The sequence below is a fragment of the Impatiens glandulifera genome, chromosome 1 (assembly GCF_907164915.1).
Source record: "Impatiens glandulifera chromosome 1, dImpGla2.1, whole genome shotgun sequence".
Taxonomy (NCBI): domain Eukaryota; kingdom Viridiplantae; phylum Streptophyta; class Magnoliopsida; order Ericales; family Balsaminaceae; genus Impatiens; species Impatiens glandulifera.
The window spans coordinates 26,384,326-26,404,866 of record NC_061862.1 but is presented as its reverse complement, the minus strand read 5'-3'; the positions used below and the strand labels follow the sequence as shown (position 1 = coordinate 26,404,866).

The window sequence follows — 20,541 nt, the reverse complement described above, 5'->3', positions numbered from 1 at the left end:
GGATTTTGACAATTTGTTCTGGTTGATAGTAGAAGAAGATGACTACAACCGTTCCTCGCACAGCAACACGCGATCCAGAGGGCACACTGCAATCTGCTTTTGAATGATCCAACTAGGGATTCCGCGGCACTATCGTCGTGCCGTTCATGGCGATCGTGTCGTTTGTATTGATCGCGACGTCGATTGTGCAGTATTGACTGTGTCGCTCGTGCCGCAGAGGTTACAACAATGTGCGATCAATACAATTGAAACCCTAGCGGCGCTTGCGAAATAGGAGATTCCGCGGTACTGTCAATCGTGTCGTTTGTGGAGATCATGGCGATCGTGTCGATCGTGCTGATCATGTCGATCGTGTTTCAATCAACGAACAACGTTTTTGTATATTAGTTGTTATCATATAAAGATTAAAGCTCCATTTAAAGTGATCTATTAAAGTATAACGGTTATGGGTTAATTTGGATATCTATAATAAACGTGGAGACATATTTGTGTAGAAGTACCATTTATTATTTTGTTGATGGACCAAATAATAAATGAGTACATTAGGGCTAGGTCCTCAGCCCATATAGATAGTCTACCTATTATGTTTCTCTCATCCGACAAAAAATAAAGGTTGTGCATCTCTCAAAAACACTTAAGGGCTATCGATAAAAGGTTGGAAGACTTAAACCCCACCCACATCATTCATTAACGATCCAAGTTCAAATCCAGAACTGGGAAATCCAAGATCGAAGAAGATCCGAAGAACAACGTAGAATGACTAATTAATGAATCGTTCGTCATTAAAAATTCAGGTATTCTTGCCACTTATGTTTATCTCAATTTATCGACATAGACAAATGTGAACCAATATTATTCCAATTACTCTAGAGTAATTATTAATAATGGAAAAACAAAATCCACATGAAAAAAAAATCTCCAATAATAAAATTTTATCAATAATTAGTTATTTTTTTTAACAAACAGCTCACTCGATATTGAATATTCTCTAGATTTTTTTTTTGATTTTTTTTTGGTCATATCACTATTATTTTAATTATCAAATTACTTCTAATATCAAAATAATCTCACAGTTGGTCATCAGGTCTTCAAAATGATAGCACAAATCGACAACAACAATGTACAATTTTCAGCTCTTCAAAATGACAATCCCAAAATTTAGGTTATTATTTAACATTGATTCAATTTGTTTTTTTTTTCTTTTGTCACAACTTTCATTTCCATAAGGAAAACTACACATGAATTGCCATCAGTGTCATCTTAAAATGAAAAATTAAATAACATCAAACATTCATACATTTTATATATGTTGGAATCAGGTTTGTTCAAAAGCAAAAAAAACATACATCTTCATCGATAGAAAACCAATGCATAACTTTAAACCACAAAAATTAATACCAAACAGACATTAATAAATAACTAAAACATAAGAGTAAGTAAATACCACACATTTTTTGCACTCATAAACCTTACAAACTATTGAATAATTATATAGGGTGGGGAAGAAGGCGAATGGGAAGCCCATGAGTCGGCCTTGGATGTGGATCAACGACAACTTTCTCATTGAGAACCAATAGCTCCCATCTATACCTCGTAACAATATTATGCATAAAAACCAATGTTACCACCTTTACATAGTCACTACCTGGGCACATACGAGGTCCTCCTCCGAAAGGTACATAAGAAAACGGCGGAGGCCCTTTTCCATCAAATCTCGATGGATCAAATTTATCATGATTAGGAAAATATTTTGAATCCCTATGCGTGTAATAGGTAGTCCAATGTATCTGCATATATTTAATATTTTGTAAATGAATAAGTAAATATGCACAAATTGTAACAAAAGTATTAGTGTAATATGAAGATAATTGATTAGTAATCTTACTTTATCTCCCTTAAGAATTGTGTATCCCCCAAATGTGAAGTCTTTAATGACCTCTCTAAACGTCCCAACAACAGGCGGCGTTAACCTAAATACTTCTTGCACAACATTCCATGAATATTTCATTTTCTTCATGTCCTCCCAGTTCAACGTTTCATTTTCTTTCTTCGACTTTTTCACTTCCATTTGCTCTTCAAGATTTAAAAAAAAAAAATCTTATAATTAGTATAAAGATCACAGCAAATTAAATTAGCCTTCAACATACATACCTCTAAAGACTTGATCATAAACTTGTGGAAAATCAGCCAAATACTTTACAATGAATGTTAGTCCACACCTTACAGGATCATATCCTCCGTGAATAAGACCTATTAGATGAGTCGCAATGTCAACTTCCTTTAACAACTCACCATTCTCGTCATTCGCATTGACTATCTCGGAGAGTTAGTCCTGCGTTATACATGCATTACCAGTTGCAAGATCAACCTTCCTTTGTCTAATAACCTCTACGAGTAGTGTGGTTAGTTTTTTCGCAGCTTTCAATGCCCGATTAAATGTTGTTCCAGGAATATCTATAGGAATTGAAATTATTCCGGAGGCTATATCTTTCTCTGGTTCTTCTAGTTGTTCGATCATGCAGGGATCTCTTGATCCCAAAAATAATCGGCATGCCACCCTAAGCGTGTATCTTCCTGAAAGATCACGTACGATAGCTGGCTTGTTTGGTTTCCATTGTTCCTTCAGTTCTAATTGTATTACATTATCGATTATACCTATATATTAAGAAAAGTAACTCAAATTATATAACACTTCCATTCCTTTAAGAGCAGTTAAAGCAACAACTAAGTTATTAAGTGAATAAAACAACAATAACCATGATGATAACCAAGGAAACATATTAAACTTACAGAATACTGTAGTAACTGTACCACCACCCACACCTAATCTAACCAACCAAACAGTATTACTTAAGTTAAATTTAAAACAAAATTATTAATGTATTTAATATAACAAGAATTAATAATATTTTTTTTAAAATAAAATACATATTTATTTCAAAATATTACATTATATAAGCATTTAAATAAAATATATTATATAAGCATTAAAATAAAATATATTAAATAAAAATATAATGTATTATAAATAAAGTCAAACTTATTACATAACTTATTAAAATAAAATATATATATTTTCATAATAATACATTATATAAATATTAAAATAAAATATAATATAATAAATAAAAACTAAAAAAACTTTAATATTAAGATAAATTAAACTTAATAAATTAATTAAAATAAAAAATATATTTTATTTGATTTCTTTTTTAAGAAGTTTTAGAATGATTTTGAGTTTTATTATAATATATTTTATGTAAATGTATAATATTTAAGTTTTTTTTTTTAATTTAATTATTTTAAAGAGAAGAAAGTAGGTAGTTTGAATAATTTTAACAAAGGAATGAGAAAAATATGTATTCTCTTTCTCTTCCCAACAATATCTTTATATTATAACTCCTTAGGTAGTATTTGGGGTATAAGTTATGTAGGTATAAGTTGTAAGGGGTATAAATTGTAAAGAGGTATTAGAAGGTATAAATTATATAGGTTATTAGTGTTTGGTTGAGAGTATAAAATAAGTTATTTTGTGTGTTGGTGGTATAAGAAAGAGTAAAAAGTGTAAAAGACTATTTTACCCTTATATTTATATATTATTTTTAATTATTATTTATTATAAGTAGTTTGTATTATTAATCATATTAAAATTAATATATTTATTTTGTATGTAGTTTGTATGTTTAATTATATTGATATTATTAAAAAATAATATATAATTATTATATAAATTTATTTTTTAAATAAATAATATTATTATATAATTTATATTATTTTATATAAAATTTCTTATAATTTAACCTTTAGAATTATATAAATATTTATAATAATTAATACTAAAAAAATCACACAACATACATTATACTTTTTTTTTTTGTGAAAAAGGTAAATGAAGATGATAAAGAAGAAGAATAATAAAAGAAGAATTGAGTTTTATATAAATATATATATATATGAGGGTAATAATGGAATAAAAATTTAATAAAGGGTTTGTAACAGATGAACCAGTTAAAATATTATACATAGTTTAAGGGATAAATTATACCTATTAAATTATTGTAGTTATAAACTTATCCAACCAAACAATTAATAAATTTTACCGTAAGTATAGTTCTACTATACCTACCTACAGTGTTGTACAATCTACCAAACGGAGGTTATTGTATAAAAGAATGCTCTAGAAAGTATAAAATATGAAAAGTCAATATAGACCAATCATTTTTAATTTTTATATTTATTTATTATATTTATATGAATTTAAGAAGTTAAAATGACATCATAATTATGTTTGATATCCCTTTAACTCATCTAAAAGTTATTTAAAATACTGAAAAGAAAATAGGAGTGATAAAGAGGAAAGAAGAGAGAATGAGAATACATTATTTATTGGATGAAAAAATAATAAGGGTGAGGACAGAGAAGAGATAAATTTTATTATTTTTTAGGTCAACGTAAAAAACATTAAGGCTTATAATTTTTTTTTTTATTCTTTTTAATATTATTTAAATAAAAATTATAAATTACTTAATATTTTCTTTTACAACAGAGATCTATTCGAAAAATTCGGTCGAGACGGTCGATAAATTAATTGATATTTTTTAAGATCTCCGAGCTTCTTAATACTAGTTTTCTTTTATGTACGTTGATTGTTTGTGATCATCTTAATTTAGGTTTTTATTGTTATTTTATAAACGGTTAATCAAAATGGATTTGGTGACACTTTAGACCACTTTTTTTTTTATATTACATTTGTTGTGATGCTGAACAAAATGATATAAATTATAATTATGCATGTTTGAGCTCAAAGAAAGAACGAGTGCATGGGTTTAGAGGAAGGTCCAAAACACATTATAAAAAAATCCTTCAATACTTACCTACATACTTTTGAAGAGTGGATGGTTTGAGATACCTCTGAAGTATTCTTCGCACTTGCTCGAAATCACTTCCTACAGATTTACGATGAGACTTTGCAAAGATCTTTTCTATCGTATAGGGGAACCAAATTTTCACAAGATTGTTCTCGTTAGAGAAAAGTAATTTGTTACCCTCAACCCCACACATGATAGTCATGGGATGCCCTAATATCGACGTGATGAAGACTTTCGACGACCCATACTTCTTCACCCTCTCCACAACAAATTCTCTAATGTTTCCGTTTCTAAACTTACTTATATAGTCCAAGGTTTCTCCTATGAATGGCCACCCAAGTGATCCTGGAGGTGGTGGTCGAGAAAGAGGATGACCGACAACAGAAACAAGCTTTTGTTTGAAGGATTTGGGGCGAAATAAGAACGAGAAGATGACAAATAAGGTGGTCGCACCCATAACAAAGGCAAATGAGAACCAATATTGTTCCATTTTCAAGAGTAATTATTAATAATGGATTTTATATATATATATATATATATATGACCAAACTATATTCCATACTAAAATACAAAAGACATGGAATCTTATTTGGGTTTGGCTAGGATTTTGATGCCCAATTTGGTGTGCCTTATTGTTAGGTACAAAAAGAAAAAATAATATATGTGCGATTATTTGTTGAATTGAAAAAGACATTAAATTACATAATGATAAATATGTCAATCAAATCGTATTATTATGAAAATGTCAACTAAATTGCTACGAGATCATATCATGGTGGAGATGTCAAAGATATCACATGATTTTTACCCTAATTATGAATTCTAAAAGCCTATATATATACATTGTAAATGAGAAAAGGGTGAGACTAAAATTTAGAAAAACAGAGAAAGTTAAAATTTATAATCCCTATTATAATTCTATTGAATCGATTAGCTGAAAGCATGACGTAGAACATTGTTGGTCCGAACCTAAGTAAAATTCTTGTGTCGTCATTCTATTACGGTTTATTTTATTCTGTTTTCATTATTAGGGTGATAGTTTTTTCACCACCATCAGTAAAATTAATAAAACTCTTATGCGGTCTATTGTTATCCCTAAATATAATTAAATAATTATTAAAGTCAAAAACATAATATTTTTCATACTCCTTGAAGAATTACTCTATATCTAAATTTGAAGATTTTACAATTCCCTTTAGTATGACATTCTATCAAACAATTATAGGGATATCATACCAATTATATATTATTTAATTCACATCTTTTCCGATATGACCCACAAAATTCCGATAACAAACGAGTCTCACCCGTCATCAAAATCAAAAGGAAAACAAGAAAAAGAATGAAGATGATATTATATTGCTACCCACAACTCCACTATCACTTGAGAATACAATAATATATCATTTGCAAATTCTTCTGCAGTGTTATAACGAAAATACGATAGATAATACATGTAATAAAAAAAGACACAAATTTAACGTGGTTTATCAAGATAAAACTTGACTATGTTCATCAAGAAGGAAAATTATTATTGTTGAGATCAGATAATAAATTACATCATTAGAAATTAGGGTTATTACACAAGCTTATATAACACTCAGTCCTCTAAAATCCTAACAGATGCAACACTGAGTCATGTAATGCATAAACATATCCTAATAATTGTATCTTTGAGGTGATCTAACTCCAATCCTTCTTGGCGACATTTAGCTACACTCTAATGAATATCTTTCGATGAATATCTTATCACAGTTGAGAATCTAATGGTTCAATATTTAGCAACTCAACCTCAAAGTGGTGTTATTCATTTTTTGTAAGAAGAATCTCTAACTCCGCATGTTTATCAACACTGCAACTTTCTATTACAAACCTCATAATAGAGCTAAGTGTAGAACTCTCATCAAAGATGATACTTCTCAAAATAACTACTCTCAAATGAAGACCATAATATGTATCCTTTGACACCATTTACATAGCCCACCCATACTCCAATCTTCACTTTTAACTCTAGTTTACCTTCATTGACATGATAATAAAATATATAACCTAAAACTTCCAGACTTGAGTAATCCATAAACTTGTCAGACCACATCTCGTAAGGTGCTTTGCATTTAATCCCGATGTGAGACCCAAAATTTAACTCAGACGAACACAACTTTGTGTAGTAATTAAAGAGATAATTAATTTTAGGACGCTTTGAAGTAAACGACTTGTTATATTTCTTCTATTTCTCTCGACCATTATCTCTACTAGTAAACAACCTCAATGCTTGGTTGTCTATAATTATTACATCCGCCTTATGGCATAGATCCCTTGAACCAAGGATATACCTGACGTCTTCCTACATTCGTTGGATTAAAAATTGTTGCTTTAGAAATAACTTGTTGGTGACCGACTTTGTCATATAGTGGTTCTCCAGCTTCAACCATAACTTAGTGTCCTTCTCCTTCTTTGATAACTCAACGATGTCATAATCTGTAAGACACAATATAATTGTTGAATGTGTTTTCTCCACCAGAATGACCATCTCATCGATTGTTTTGGCTACTACCGACAACTTTAGTGACCCCATGTTGTTTCAGTAGAGCCCGCATCTTGATTTGCCATAAATTGAAACAATTTTTCCCTATGAACTTGTAATTTTAATGCCTATTGCTTCCATCTCAATTGGAAAAAATAAACAATTGAATTTAATCTCACTATAATACCAGTTTGTTATAATGAAAATACGAGAGATAACGTAAACTATAAAAATGACACAAATTTAACGTAGTTCACCAAGGTAAATTTAGTTATGTCCACCAAAAAGAGACAATATTATTTAAAATATCAGAACAAAGATTAAATCATTATAGATTAGGGTTATGACACGAGTTTATATAACACGCAATCTCCTCAAACCCTAATACATACAGAACTAAGACTGGAAATGATGTTTTCAAAGTAAATACTTCGGCATTCTTAAAGTGTCTAATTGCACCTTTAAATGTGATTCAACTAGATAAACACTAATATCTTGTCTCAGAGCTTCCAAAATATTCTCACAATATTTTCAGATTTATATTATCATAACAAAATGTCAAATTTTCCTTTGTGTTAATCTTATTTATTTTACTCAAGATTTTAAACTAAAATATATAATTTTCTTTTATTCACTATTCTCTTTCCTTACACCAAACAATTCAACACACTCAACACATGAATAAGTCACCAATTATAAAAACAAAATCATTTTTTAAGTATATTATGGGTCAATACAGTACTGCCGTGCAGAAAAGAGAAAACGAAAAAAAATGCACTTATATGAATTTTAAGATTCATGCTTTCTATTCACATGTGAACCACTTGCGTGACAATATTAATTGTCAGAAACATTATATCAATCATACATATTGCTGCAACTTTAGTCTAATACTTTTAATTGTAAAATGACCTTTAACTTTCATTCAATTTCAATTTTTCAAAATAGAAACTGAACATGCAACTTTAATATTTTAGACAAATATCCAAACAATTTAATGTACTATATATATAATGAATTAATCTAACTTTTAAATGTTACACCATTAATTCATCCACCAGAGAAAACTTTCAAATGATGCATATGATGTGAATTTTGATATTGCATGAATGTGTTTTTTAATTAACTTATGAGAATTAAAGTTATAATTTATTTTAGCTTGATCTATTTTTTTAGTTTGGTGTAGTACTATTTGAATTAATTAATGAGAAAACATCTCATTTAAAAAAGAAACAAAGACACATGTTCAAACGAACTCCAAAACACGTGTGTGGCCTATCTTGCATTCCTTATCTTTATACTATTTATAAACCAATCACCACTCATGGTTCAATTCTCACTTCCAATAAATGTGTTTAATTTATTTGATGGTCCCTATTTATTTATTTAAACAATTATATATATCCTAGCTATTTATAGAAGACATTAGTGTTCACATTGTTGTAACAAGATTTTTTTTTCTAATAGTGGGTGTAAACACAAAATTTATAAATTTTAAAAATAATTATTTTGAATAAATAAAATCAAAATAATGAACCCAATTAGATTACTTATTTTCAGCCATTACCTTTGTCACTCCTCAGTTCATTTAGTTCATGCTGGGGCTTGTTGAGTTGCTCAATAACATTCATGCCCACCACATATGTCATTCATGTTTTATCATGTTCCTTTTGAGTTTTGGGTAATTGTGTAGCATCATTGTCCAAGTTGTCATTGTTGCTTCATTTGTTTCCTGTTTTAGTAGCTCCAATGTCGTTACTGTCCCGATCGGACCTTCTCAAGATAAAAATTCATTTTGTAGTTCTTTTACTCATAGTAGCATCTTCCTCCTGGTTGTTTTATTTTATGACTTCGATATTGTCTATCTTAGCTGCGTCGACATTGATATTTGTGGACTTTTTTTAGGCATTTGAGGATTGATGAAGAAAATTTTGTTATTTATATAGTTTTTTTTTTGTTTCAAAGACATAGCCAACAAAGTATATCAAAGAACAAGCTGAGACAGTTGTAACTTAAATACGAGATATGGCGTAAAAATATGTGATTTCCCAAACAATCACAACAAACATGAGCTCCTTATAAGAGAGACTAATAAATAATAAATACCTTCATAGGTAACTTTTGAGTTTAGGCTGTGGGACATCATAGTAAACATGAACTCCTTATAAGAGTGACACTAATAAATTATAAATACCTCCATGGATATTTTTGATTTTGGGCTATGCTGGCCTAATGGTTTGTTCGGAGGTATTTTTAGTCTATTTCCTCACTGGTAACAGTATCTGGGTACAGGGCGTTACGCAATAAAATGACACGAATTTTAACGTGGTTCACCAATATTATTGAAGAGATTAAATAATGACATACTAGGGTTTGACACGAGTTTATATAACACGTTATCCCCCAAAACTCTAAGAGATGCATAAATGAGACTTGAAACGATGCTCTCAAGGCACAACTTTCTAAATTGTTCGACTACACCTTTAAATAAATTTTAACTAGGTCAACACTATTATCTTGACAAAGAGTCCAAAATATTGTACAATAAAGATCAATATCTTTTATGTTAATTTTATTTTCTTAAATTAAGATTATTATACACACAAAAGATAATAAATATATTTAAGCAACAAGTAAACTAATTATTACACTTTTGAGGTTACATAAGTTTGTATGTTGTCTGGTTCTTGAATTTGATGATTGGAGATCGATCCTAGGATCATTTATGAGTTTTCAATGAAAAAAAGAACCGATCAATCGGTCTCAAACGAAAAGACCCAAATTTAAATTTGGAAAATTTTAAAAACGGTTTTCTATCCTTGTGTTAATCCTCAAGAATAACAACTTAATAAGCTTCCCAAGATGTTTCTAATGATTTTGGACAACTATTTGGATCATGTTTAATCTATTCCGATCGTGTTTGATCAAAATATAATTTTCAAAATAAATGAAAATTTTGAGTTCTTAAGACAATATGTTGATACAATAGGTTGGTATGGAAATAAAAATCCTGATTGGGATAATTAAGATTTGATACAATTTATAATTTTTGTGTGTAATATTTGTTTGTATGTTTGATTTCTACTAATTATTTTCTTTAAGGTCGTTTGATTTTCATCCTTAAATCATAGCTAAGGTTTGTCTAGCTTTGATCTTTGGCCCTCCCATTTTTGGGATTTTAATAAAATGGTTTGTTTTCCCAAAAAAAAATTTGAGTTCTTGAATTGGTACAAATGAGCTGTCAGTTTTCATAAATTGGTATCAATCAAGTATATGGAGTATAAAGAAGTTATTGGCAAGCTCCATACACTACAAAATAACTTTAAAACTAGAAACCCAATTTTTGGCCATAAACTGTTTTGAACAAATTGATCATCACCCAAGTCAAATGATACCTTAGGATGATGATTTTAATATTCTTGGGAGCTTTATGAAGTTACCCAAGTTCTTGGAATAAAGGATCCAAGCCTCCATCAAAATTGAAAATCTTGCAATTTTGATGTTCTTAAGGACCGAGAGGTCTGACCGATAAATTTTAGCCAGGATTGAGTGGTCCGATCGAGGCTTTACATCCAGGACCTATAGGTCCGACTGAGGATTTTTACATCTGACCAAGAAGTCAGACTTAAAACCGAGGAGTCTTGCACCCGACCAAGAACTTCCGAACCCAGGACCGATGACTTCCACCTAGAACTGAAGAGTCCGACCGAAAAGTCAGATCTAGGACCGATGAGTCTCGCACCCGATTGAGAACTCACAATCCTAGGACCGATGACTTTCACTCAAGACCGAGGAGTCCGATCGAGAAGTCGAACCTATGATCAAGGAGTCTCGCACATGACCAAGAACTCTCGAACCTAGGACTGATGACTTCCATATAGGACCGAAGCGTTTGACCGAGAATTCTTGCACTTGATTGAGAATTCTAGCCTAGGACCGAGAGAACTTAGAACCCCAACCGTGAGACTCCCATACCCCGACTAAGGATCTTGATTGAGGGCTTCTCGACCAAACTTAAGGGCTTTTTAGCCCCGACTAAAATGAACCCAGGTCCTAGGACATCGGTCCTAAGGCCTGTTTCGTTTTGATTTTCAAATTCCAAAATTAGTTTTGGAATTTTTGAACCTAAACATTTTCTAAAAATCCCAAAAAATTAGATAATGATTTCAAAATATTTTTGGGATATTTTGAAAAGAAAAAAAATATTTTGTTAAAGGCTTGTTTGGGATTTATGTATAATCACTAATGCCTTTTAAATACTGATGTTCTTCAAGTATATTTCTTCCTAGTCATCATTAACAACATGTATTATTTAGCATTAATGGAGTCCATAGAGGCTACTTCATGGGTGAAAATGGGGAAAGGCAAGGGGACCTCCTCTCTTCTTACCTTTTCGTAGCTATCATGGCGATCTTTGAGAGCATCTTCACGTTGTTCCGAAAGAATCGTCCATACATATTTTACCCTTTTTGTGAGGTAGAGGAGGTAACTCATTTATGCTTTGCTGACGATTTGTTCATTCTAGCGCACGCAAACGTCGATTCCATTAAAACTATTAGGGCTACACTAACGTTTTTTATGAGGTTACAGGTGTTACTATTAATGAAAACAAAAGTGTGTCATTTTATGGAGGAGTGAAGGACGAAACAAAGCAAGACATATTCAATATCATGGGCATTACGGAATGCATCTATCCCGTAAGGTACTTGGGGATTCCGTTAACCTGCAAAACAGATCGAGATCTCACACTACAAGCTGCTGATTTAAAAGGTAAAAAACACGATATCTGGCTGGACAGCGAAGAAACTTTCTTATGCAGGGTGGATCGAGCTTATTAAAACCATAGTCATGGGCATAATAGGATATTGGGCGCAGCAGATGGTCATTCTAAAGAAGGTAATGAAGGAGCTAGACACACTATTGAGGAACTTCATCTGGGGCAGTAGCGGGAGAGGAGGAAAGAAAATCAAACGGACTACTCTCTATAAGCCGAAAGAGGAGGGAGGCATTGGTATGAAGAACTGCGTCGAGTGGAACAAGTCTCTAACCTTCAAGTATATGTGGGCATTGGAACGCAACCAGAAATCATTATGGATCAAATGGGTACACAAGCGATTTAAAAAATAGGAAACCAGTATTTGGACGTATAAAATCAATGAAGGTATGAACTGGTCACTAAAGAAAATTCTTAAACTGAGAAATGATATTGCAGAACTTTACGACATTCGGGTAGGGGACGGGAAAGGAACTTTGTTCTGACACGATCCCTGGTTCGAAACCAGCCAATCATTCACAAAAAGGAGTTAAAAAATACACGTATCAAAAGAGACTACGTAGTGGTGAAAATCAGAGACGTAAAAGATGGGGACTAAAACTCGCTTTTGAGAAGAAATCCAGAAGGATAAGAGATACTGGATCACGTCAGTAACATACAACTCCGAGACAGACCCGACATTCATGAATGGAATGCATAAGACAATGTGAAGCTGGTCTTAAAGAGAATATGAGAGGTAATCCGAGAAAAAGTGCAGAAAGTAGAATGGACTCCTCTCGTATGATCAACCAAGATCATTCCTCAACACTAGCTAGTTCATCCTATAGTTTGCCTTCTGGGAAAGACTCAACACTTGTGACCGTAACAGAAAGTATATGAGCATCCCAGACGTGAGTTGTATTCTATGCAACGGAAGTGAAGAAACCATTGATCACCTGTTTGGGAGCTGCAATGTAACATTGGAAATTTGGGACTAATTTTGTAAAAGCCTGGAGCTAATCAATTTCCCGAAGGAATGGAAAGAAATCAAAGAAGTGGCACTACTCAAAGCCAAAGGAAACAGATTCACAACAAACGTATTCAAGTGCGGCTTTAGTGTAGTAGTTTACAACATTTGGTAGGAACGTAATGCGAGAGTCTATGGCAGAACTCGCAGAAGTGTTGAAGAATTATGGAGAGACATATAATCTTGGATTGTGGCGCACTTGCGGGAACGTGGAGAAAAGTTCCAAGTACAAAGCATAATTGGAATATCAGCAGTAATTGGAATTTACCGTTTACTAAAATCATTAGAAACGAAAACATTGTAATCAGATAATTCATTTACGTTTTTGTTTTTATTCAGAATGATACGACTTCAAAATCATTTTAGGTTTGTCTAGAATTATCTCTTAACTCGTGATTTTTTTCCCGATTTTGGGAATTTTTAATGAAATGATGTTAAGTCATTTTTCCCCAAAAAAATAAACATGTATCATAATATAAATAATTGTTATTATAATTTTTTAACTACGCACAAACCTTCGCATGTCTAGGACCGAAAAAATAATCGGTTAAAATAAAATGTCTTTCTCGAGTATCACTATACTACGAATTTAAAGAAAAACTCTAGTCAAAATATGTTTGTACACATTTCCCTTTTTATTGATTTACAAAAATTAATTGGCGACTCTGTTTTTAAATAAATAATTTTTTTAAATTAATTTAAACAATGGGTTTCTAAAACATTAAATTGTAATTTGATTACCGTAAATTCTAAGATTATTTAAATTTGAATCAAAATTAACTATTTTTAACTAATTTTAAAAGCCACGAGTTTTTTAAAATCTTTTAAAATAATTTTTTTTAAAAAAATTATATGACATGCAAACCGATGTTAAAATTTTCGAATTTTGTGCTTTTCGCGTAAGGGATTTTCAAGGTTAAAGTAGGTTAAAGTAGGTTATGAGCTTAATTATTCAAGAGAATCAATTAAGAAGATCTGAAGCCTGTTGAATTCTTCCAGCACAAAATGTACAATAAGAAATTAATTTTGGTTATATTATTTTATAGTAAACTATTTGAATATAACGTGCTGCAAAACCGACTTATATGTGGATAGGCGTGGACGTCAAATGGATACGGCAATAACATTTTGTTAGAATAAAAGCACATAAGAAATTTTATTGATAAAATGAATACAAAAATAAAATTATCTCTATGGAAGAAAAAAAAGTCTCCAATCAATTTAAAAAATATCTGAATTATGTAAAAAATTTCTTGTCATAATTCATGTTCAAAATAACACGAAAAAGAGCATGCAACTAGATATAGAAAAAAAAATTCCTAATTAAACTCAATTCACCACCTGCCCCATCCAACATTAGTTCACAATAATTATGTTAAAAAAATTTAGACTGCTAATTTACCTTAGTATTTTCACACTATAACCAAAATGTGTATAAGCGACGCTATATTACCGGCGCTTAAACACACGTTGGTAATATGCTTTATGTACCCGAATTTTGTTTTACTGTGCTTATTTAAAAGCTATAACTTATTTTAGCTTGATTTAATTTTTTGTTAGGTGTACACAGTATTTGCATTAATTATTGAAAAAATATCTCATTTAAAAAAGAAACAAAACGTGTATGGCCTATCTTGCTCCAATCTTTATCTTTACCGACTTGAGAATAAACCAATTACCAAGCAATCACTTAACAAAAATGTGCTTATTTCTTTGATGGTCCCTATTTATTTTTTTGGAAAAATAATATCCTATTGACAAAAGACATTACTAGTGTCCACACTGCAGACGAAGCAACCATATTTGCAGCAAAAATGGTGAGTATCCCAACTGATCCACATCTCCACAAGCCAAAGTTCATTTGATGATAAGACATATTGAAGATCCAGATTCAATCTTCCTAGCCCAAGACTTTTTTTTTTATCGATTATCTTCAATAACATTTAGAAATAAGTTTTTTATTTATGGTACTTGAACCCATATAATCCTAAAGATACAACTCTTAATGTGTTCTACCGCTGAGCTATGAGTCTCTAACATATGTCTTTTATTATTTTCACAAAAATTCTCAGTTTAAAAGAGACTATGAGATTTTTTGAGGGTCGTGTTAGTCCTCCTATGATAAATTCGGTAAAAATTTGTGAATTATCATTTTATAAATGGTGTTGGACTAATTTCTTAATTAAAATTGTGTGAATTGACTCTTCAAGTCTTTTTATTTATTTATATGAAGTCTTAAATTATGTTAATTCTCAAATTTACTATCTCAAAAAATTTATGATTTTATGAGTTTATAAATTTCAATTATTTATTTATTTGTTCAATTAAATAATTTAATTAATTAATTAATTTTTTGACTATGTTTTTTACTATTAGATTAATTTTATACATATAAATATAACCAATATTTTAAAAGTAAATTCTCATTTTTTTTTTAATTTACAAATTGGTATATACTTGAACAAAATTAAATTAAAACGAAAACTTAACCAATTTAAGCAGCAATGGGAAACAAATGTAGTCTATAAGACAATTCATATTATAATCTGATTGGTCTAGCATTGCAAGCTTCTTTGTTTATTGTAAGCTATAATGCTTTTAAATATGTTCCCTTTATACCAAATATTATTTATTTGAAATCCATAAGAAAATACATTTATTTAATTATACCATGACAATTTTATAGACTTATATAAAAAGCTTAAAAATGATTTATGACTGGTGTGGTCGAAGGTGAACCGGAAGCCCTTGAGTTGGCCTTGGATGAGGATCGACCACAACTTTTTCATCGAGAACCAATAACTCCCATTTATACTTTGTAACAATATTATGTATAAAAACCAATGTTACCATCTTTGTATATTCAATTCCAGGACACATACGCGGTCCACCCCCAAATGGAACATAAGAAAAAGGCGGTGGACCAATTTCATCAAATCTCGATGGATCAAATTTCTCAGGATTCGGAAAATATTTTGGATCTTTATGTGTGTAATATGCCGTCCAATGTATCTGCATTAATTATTCTCCAAATCAAAATGGATAATTATAGCCAACCATATATTAAATTAAATGATTAATTACTTTGTAACCCTTTGGAATGGTGTGATCCCCAAATGTAAAGTCCTTGATAGCCCGTCTAAATGTTCCAAGAACAGGAGGCATTAACCTAAATACTTCTTGAATCACATTCCACGAATATTTCATTTTCTTCATGTCCTCCCAGTTCAGTGCTTCATTTTCTTCCTTTGAATTTTTCACTTCCATTTGTTCTTAAAATAAATATAATTAAACTAGGTTAAGAATTAATTAGATCATTGTTAATACATAATTATTTAGCTAATTTGAAAATTAAGGTGTTTTATTTAAGTCAATTTGATAATTGTTAATACCTCTAAAGACTTGATCATAAACTTCTGGAAGCTCAGCCATGTACTTTACAATGAATGTTAGTCCACTCCTTACCGGATCATACCCTCCATGGATAAGACCTATAAGATGAGCTGCTATGTCGGTTTCCTTTAACAAGTCACCATTCCCGTCATTCGCATTGACCATTTCGGAGAGTATGTCTTGCGTTCTACATGCCTTGCCCGTTGCAAGATCTATCTTTCTTTGTTTAATCACCTCCACGAGTAATGCAGTTAGTTTTTGAGCAGCTTTCAATGCCCGATTAAATGTTGTCCCTGGGAAATTTATTGGCATCGAAACTATTCCATGAGATATATCTTTCTCTGGATTTTCCAGCTTTTCGATCATACTGGGATCATTCGTTCCCAAAAATAATCGGCATACCACTCCAAGCGTAAATCTTCCGGCAAGATCATGCACTATAGCAGGTTTGTTTGGTTTCCATTGTTCCTCTAGTTCTAATTTGGTTACACTGTCAATTGTACCTATCAAGAAGAAAAAAACTATTTTAATTATTTAGGAGTTTTAAAATGTGTCTTAAGTCATATTTATATATAGCCACAAAATAAAGGTTTCTATTTTATTCTAATGTTAGTAGTATAATAGATCTACTTATTGTAAATCTCTTAAAAATTATTTAAATCAATAAGTTATATTTTTAATATGTTAATATAGAAGTTTTTATTTATTTATTTTTAACAATGAGAATCTAAATAATTAAGCTATTTAACTATTTTTTAATCAACTATATGTTGTTTGTCTAAGAAGTATAAAACTATATGTCAGTGAGATATGCGCCTCAAAAACAACTTTGATATACTTTTTTGAAAACCCTTAGAAATTATTATTTTTTATTTTATTATCATATATAATAACTAATAAGTTTTTTTTATAAAAAAAAACATTATCCACCTCCTCAAAATTATCATTAATTATTACCATTTCTTTCTCCACTCAAATCCAAACAAGGCTGCATGCAAAAAAAAAAAAACTTAAAAAGCATTTCAAAAGTATTCTCCCAAAATATATACTTACCCAAAGCATTTCTCCACTCAGTGATCATATAAGCAAAGTAAGGTTGTTTAATTGGGTGACATGAAGTTGATCAGAATATTTAAACACTCTAAAATATATACTTACCCACATGCTTTTGAAGAGCTGATGGCATGAGATATATCCTAAGTATGTTCCTCACATGCGCAAAATCATCACCAACAGGTTTACCATGAGACTTGGCAAAGATTCTTTCAACCGTCTTGGGGAACCAAATGTTAACAAGCTTGTTTTCATTAGAGAAAAGCAATTTATTACCCTCCGGCCCACACAACATAGCAACGGGATTCCCTATTATCGATGTAGTGAATACATTCGACTCGTATTTCTTCACCCTATGGAGAACGAATTCCCTAAGGTTTCCATTTCGAAGTTTGTTTATATAATCCAATGTTTCTCCAATGAAAGGCCATCCAGCGGTTCCTGGAGGGAGTCGAGAATGTGGTGGACCGGCGGTGGCAACAACAAGATTGTGTTTACGGGAAAGGATGTGAAAAACAGACGAGGTCACGATGACAACTAGTAAAAAGGCAGCAGCTGCTGTGGGAAGAAAGACATCCATTATTTGAGATACTTAGGATAGAAGCATGTATATGTTAATGATGGTCCTAGGTATATACATATATATGTGCAAATATATGCCACTGTAATATCTAAATTATTTAAATGTAAAAATAAATGACTTTTATATGTGGTTTCATATGCAGGTGAGTATTATATTGGGTATATAACATGTGATCTATTTCTATTTAGGATAAGTGAGATAGGTGATTAAGTTATCGTTAGCTTATATAAATGTTAAGGCTTGTTTGGTTTGGAAGAAAAAAGGATAGAGTTTTATTGGAATTATAAGGTAAAAAAATATTCTTCTTACTATTTTAGTTTTAATATATATATATATATATATATATATATATATATATATATATATATATATATATATATATATATATATATATATATATATAATTATTTTGGACCTAATTTAAGAATACTGAAATGTTCATTTTAATAGTAGGTACTGTTATTTCAAGGTAAAACAAATTTATTTAAAATGTGTTTATAAAAAATATGGATCAAAAGTACATGTATATTTTAATAATAATTTCATGATAGTTTTATAAAAGGATGGTTTATGATAAATGAGTTTTATGACAATTTAAATTTGATAAATGATGGCTTAATTATGATAAATAATCTTGAGACTGGTTGATATAGTTTTTTTATTTTTTATTTCGACATTGAAATTAAATGTGGTATATTTCGACTTGAAAATGAAGGTTTAAATAAATACGCTAACTTGACTATTTTTGATTACTATGTACTTGATCTTGTACTTGTTTATTTTCTAATTGACTATTTGTGCTTATACTGGTTAATTGTATCAATGCAAAACATTAGTATGGACTGATGACTTATTGCGCTAATGCAAGACCTGAGTCGTGATTGATGTCTCATTCATCTAATGCAAGACCTAATTAGTCTTTGTGATGATTTATTATGATATTTAAGTTACTATCTTGTTCCCAAAACTATTATAATATATATAATTTTGTGATAAATAATATGCTTAAAAGTTGGTTTCTATCTTTGATCCAGATGTAGAAATATATGATCTTCTTATTTGACGTGTTTAGCTAATTTAAATAGACCCCTTTGAGATAAGAACATGAACTAACTATGAGGATTACTGGACAAAAGATGATATATATAGACTAGCTTGTAAAGAAAGTTAACTCTTTATTTTGTATTAGTATAAATGCATAGAGAGTGTTTAAATAGAAAAACTAACTATGGTAAAATGTGATATCATTATCTATATTAACTATAATAGTTTGAAAATGTGGAAAGATCATGATAAAGGATGATGTTAATTTAATTATTATGAAAATGTTTAAAAAGACAAATTCGTTAGCCTTATGTATATTTATGGATAATAATAACATGCACAATTAATGGCTTGGTTATGGGTGTGACAACAACTACCCATCTAATAAGATAGTACATGCATGTATAATCACTCCCTTTGTTTAATAAATTAAGTTTCAATTTTTTAATTATTTAATTACAAGCCAACTTACTCATTAACAAGAGTACACTAAAACAAACTATATATATATATATATATATATATATTTATGCAATGATTTATAAATTACATTTATTAAAAATATAGACAATAAAATAATTAAAGTTAGGCTGAGTTTGAAAAAAAAAATACTGTGGTGGACTTAATAAAAGAAAAAGAAAATTATGAATAAAATAATGAATAATTGTGAATTTTTTTTTTTTTTTTTTTTTTTTTTTTTTTTTTTTTTTTTGTGAAGTAGACTAAACTCATATTAACCCTAATATAGATATGCCTTAATAACATACAAAATTATTATCATTATTAATTGTTGAATCTTCTAATCTCAGACCAAGGGTTTGAAACTTAAGTCAAATTTGTTTTTTATCTGTTGATTTGTAATAGTATAATACTATTTCCAATTTACTGTAGATATAGATCGCTTACCACGACAAATAGACCCGTCACAAACTATCGCTATTGACGTCATAGCTAAATTATGGCTACGGGAATAAGTCTATATCTAAAATGGTGACCACAGGAAATAAATTATTGTCGCTAAAAAACCAAATGAGTTTCAAACAACTGAGTTACAAAACAACCGAACAACAAACAATTGAATTACAAACAAATCATCAAATAAGAACTGTTTGAACCTTCCTTTCTTTGTAATGATTTTATAGGGGATATTCCATTTTTGACTGAGTTTCCAACTATCTTGATTAATCGAGATTCCCCTCCATGCATGTATGAGAGCGTTGCCATCGGAAACAATATCATCCCAAATTTTTCCTTGTGTTATCTTATTCGTACTATTTATTTTACTATATATTACTA

At 30.2% G+C, this 20,541-nt stretch overlaps 1 protein-coding gene and 1 pseudogene across 1 annotated transcript; both read right to left on the bottom strand.

Moving 5' to 3' along the window:
- Positions 1-1,630: 1,630 nt before the first annotated feature.
- On the bottom strand, positions 1,631-5,358 carry LOC124921938 (annotated as a pseudogene).
- Positions 5,359-15,884: 10,526 nt separating this feature from the next.
- On the bottom strand, positions 15,885-18,198 carry LOC124921928 (dammarenediol 12-hydroxylase-like). The gene is made up of 4 exons (XM_047462638.1): positions 17,724-18,198; positions 16,565-17,068; positions 16,257-16,444; positions 15,885-16,184 (listed from the first exon to the last, which is right to left on the bottom strand). Exons 1-4 carry the CDS (start codon positions 18,196-18,198, stop codon positions 15,885-15,887), a joined length of 1,467 nt encoding a protein of 488 aa, XP_047318594.1.
- Positions 18,199-20,541: the final 2,343 nt, after the last annotated feature.

Coding starts and splice junctions, on each gene's coding strand:
- LOC124921928 (XM_047462638.1), bottom strand. CDS start 18,198: ATGGATGTCTTTCTTCCCACAGCAGCTGCTGCCTTTTTACTAGTTGTC. Junction 16,445..16,564: donor TTATGATCAAGTCTTTAGAG/GTATTAACAATT, acceptor ATTTATTTTAAG/AACAAATGGAAGTGAAAAAT. Junction 16,185..16,256: donor CCATTCCAAAGGGTTACAAA/GTAATTAATCAT, acceptor TAATTAATGCAG/ATACATTGGACGGCATATTA.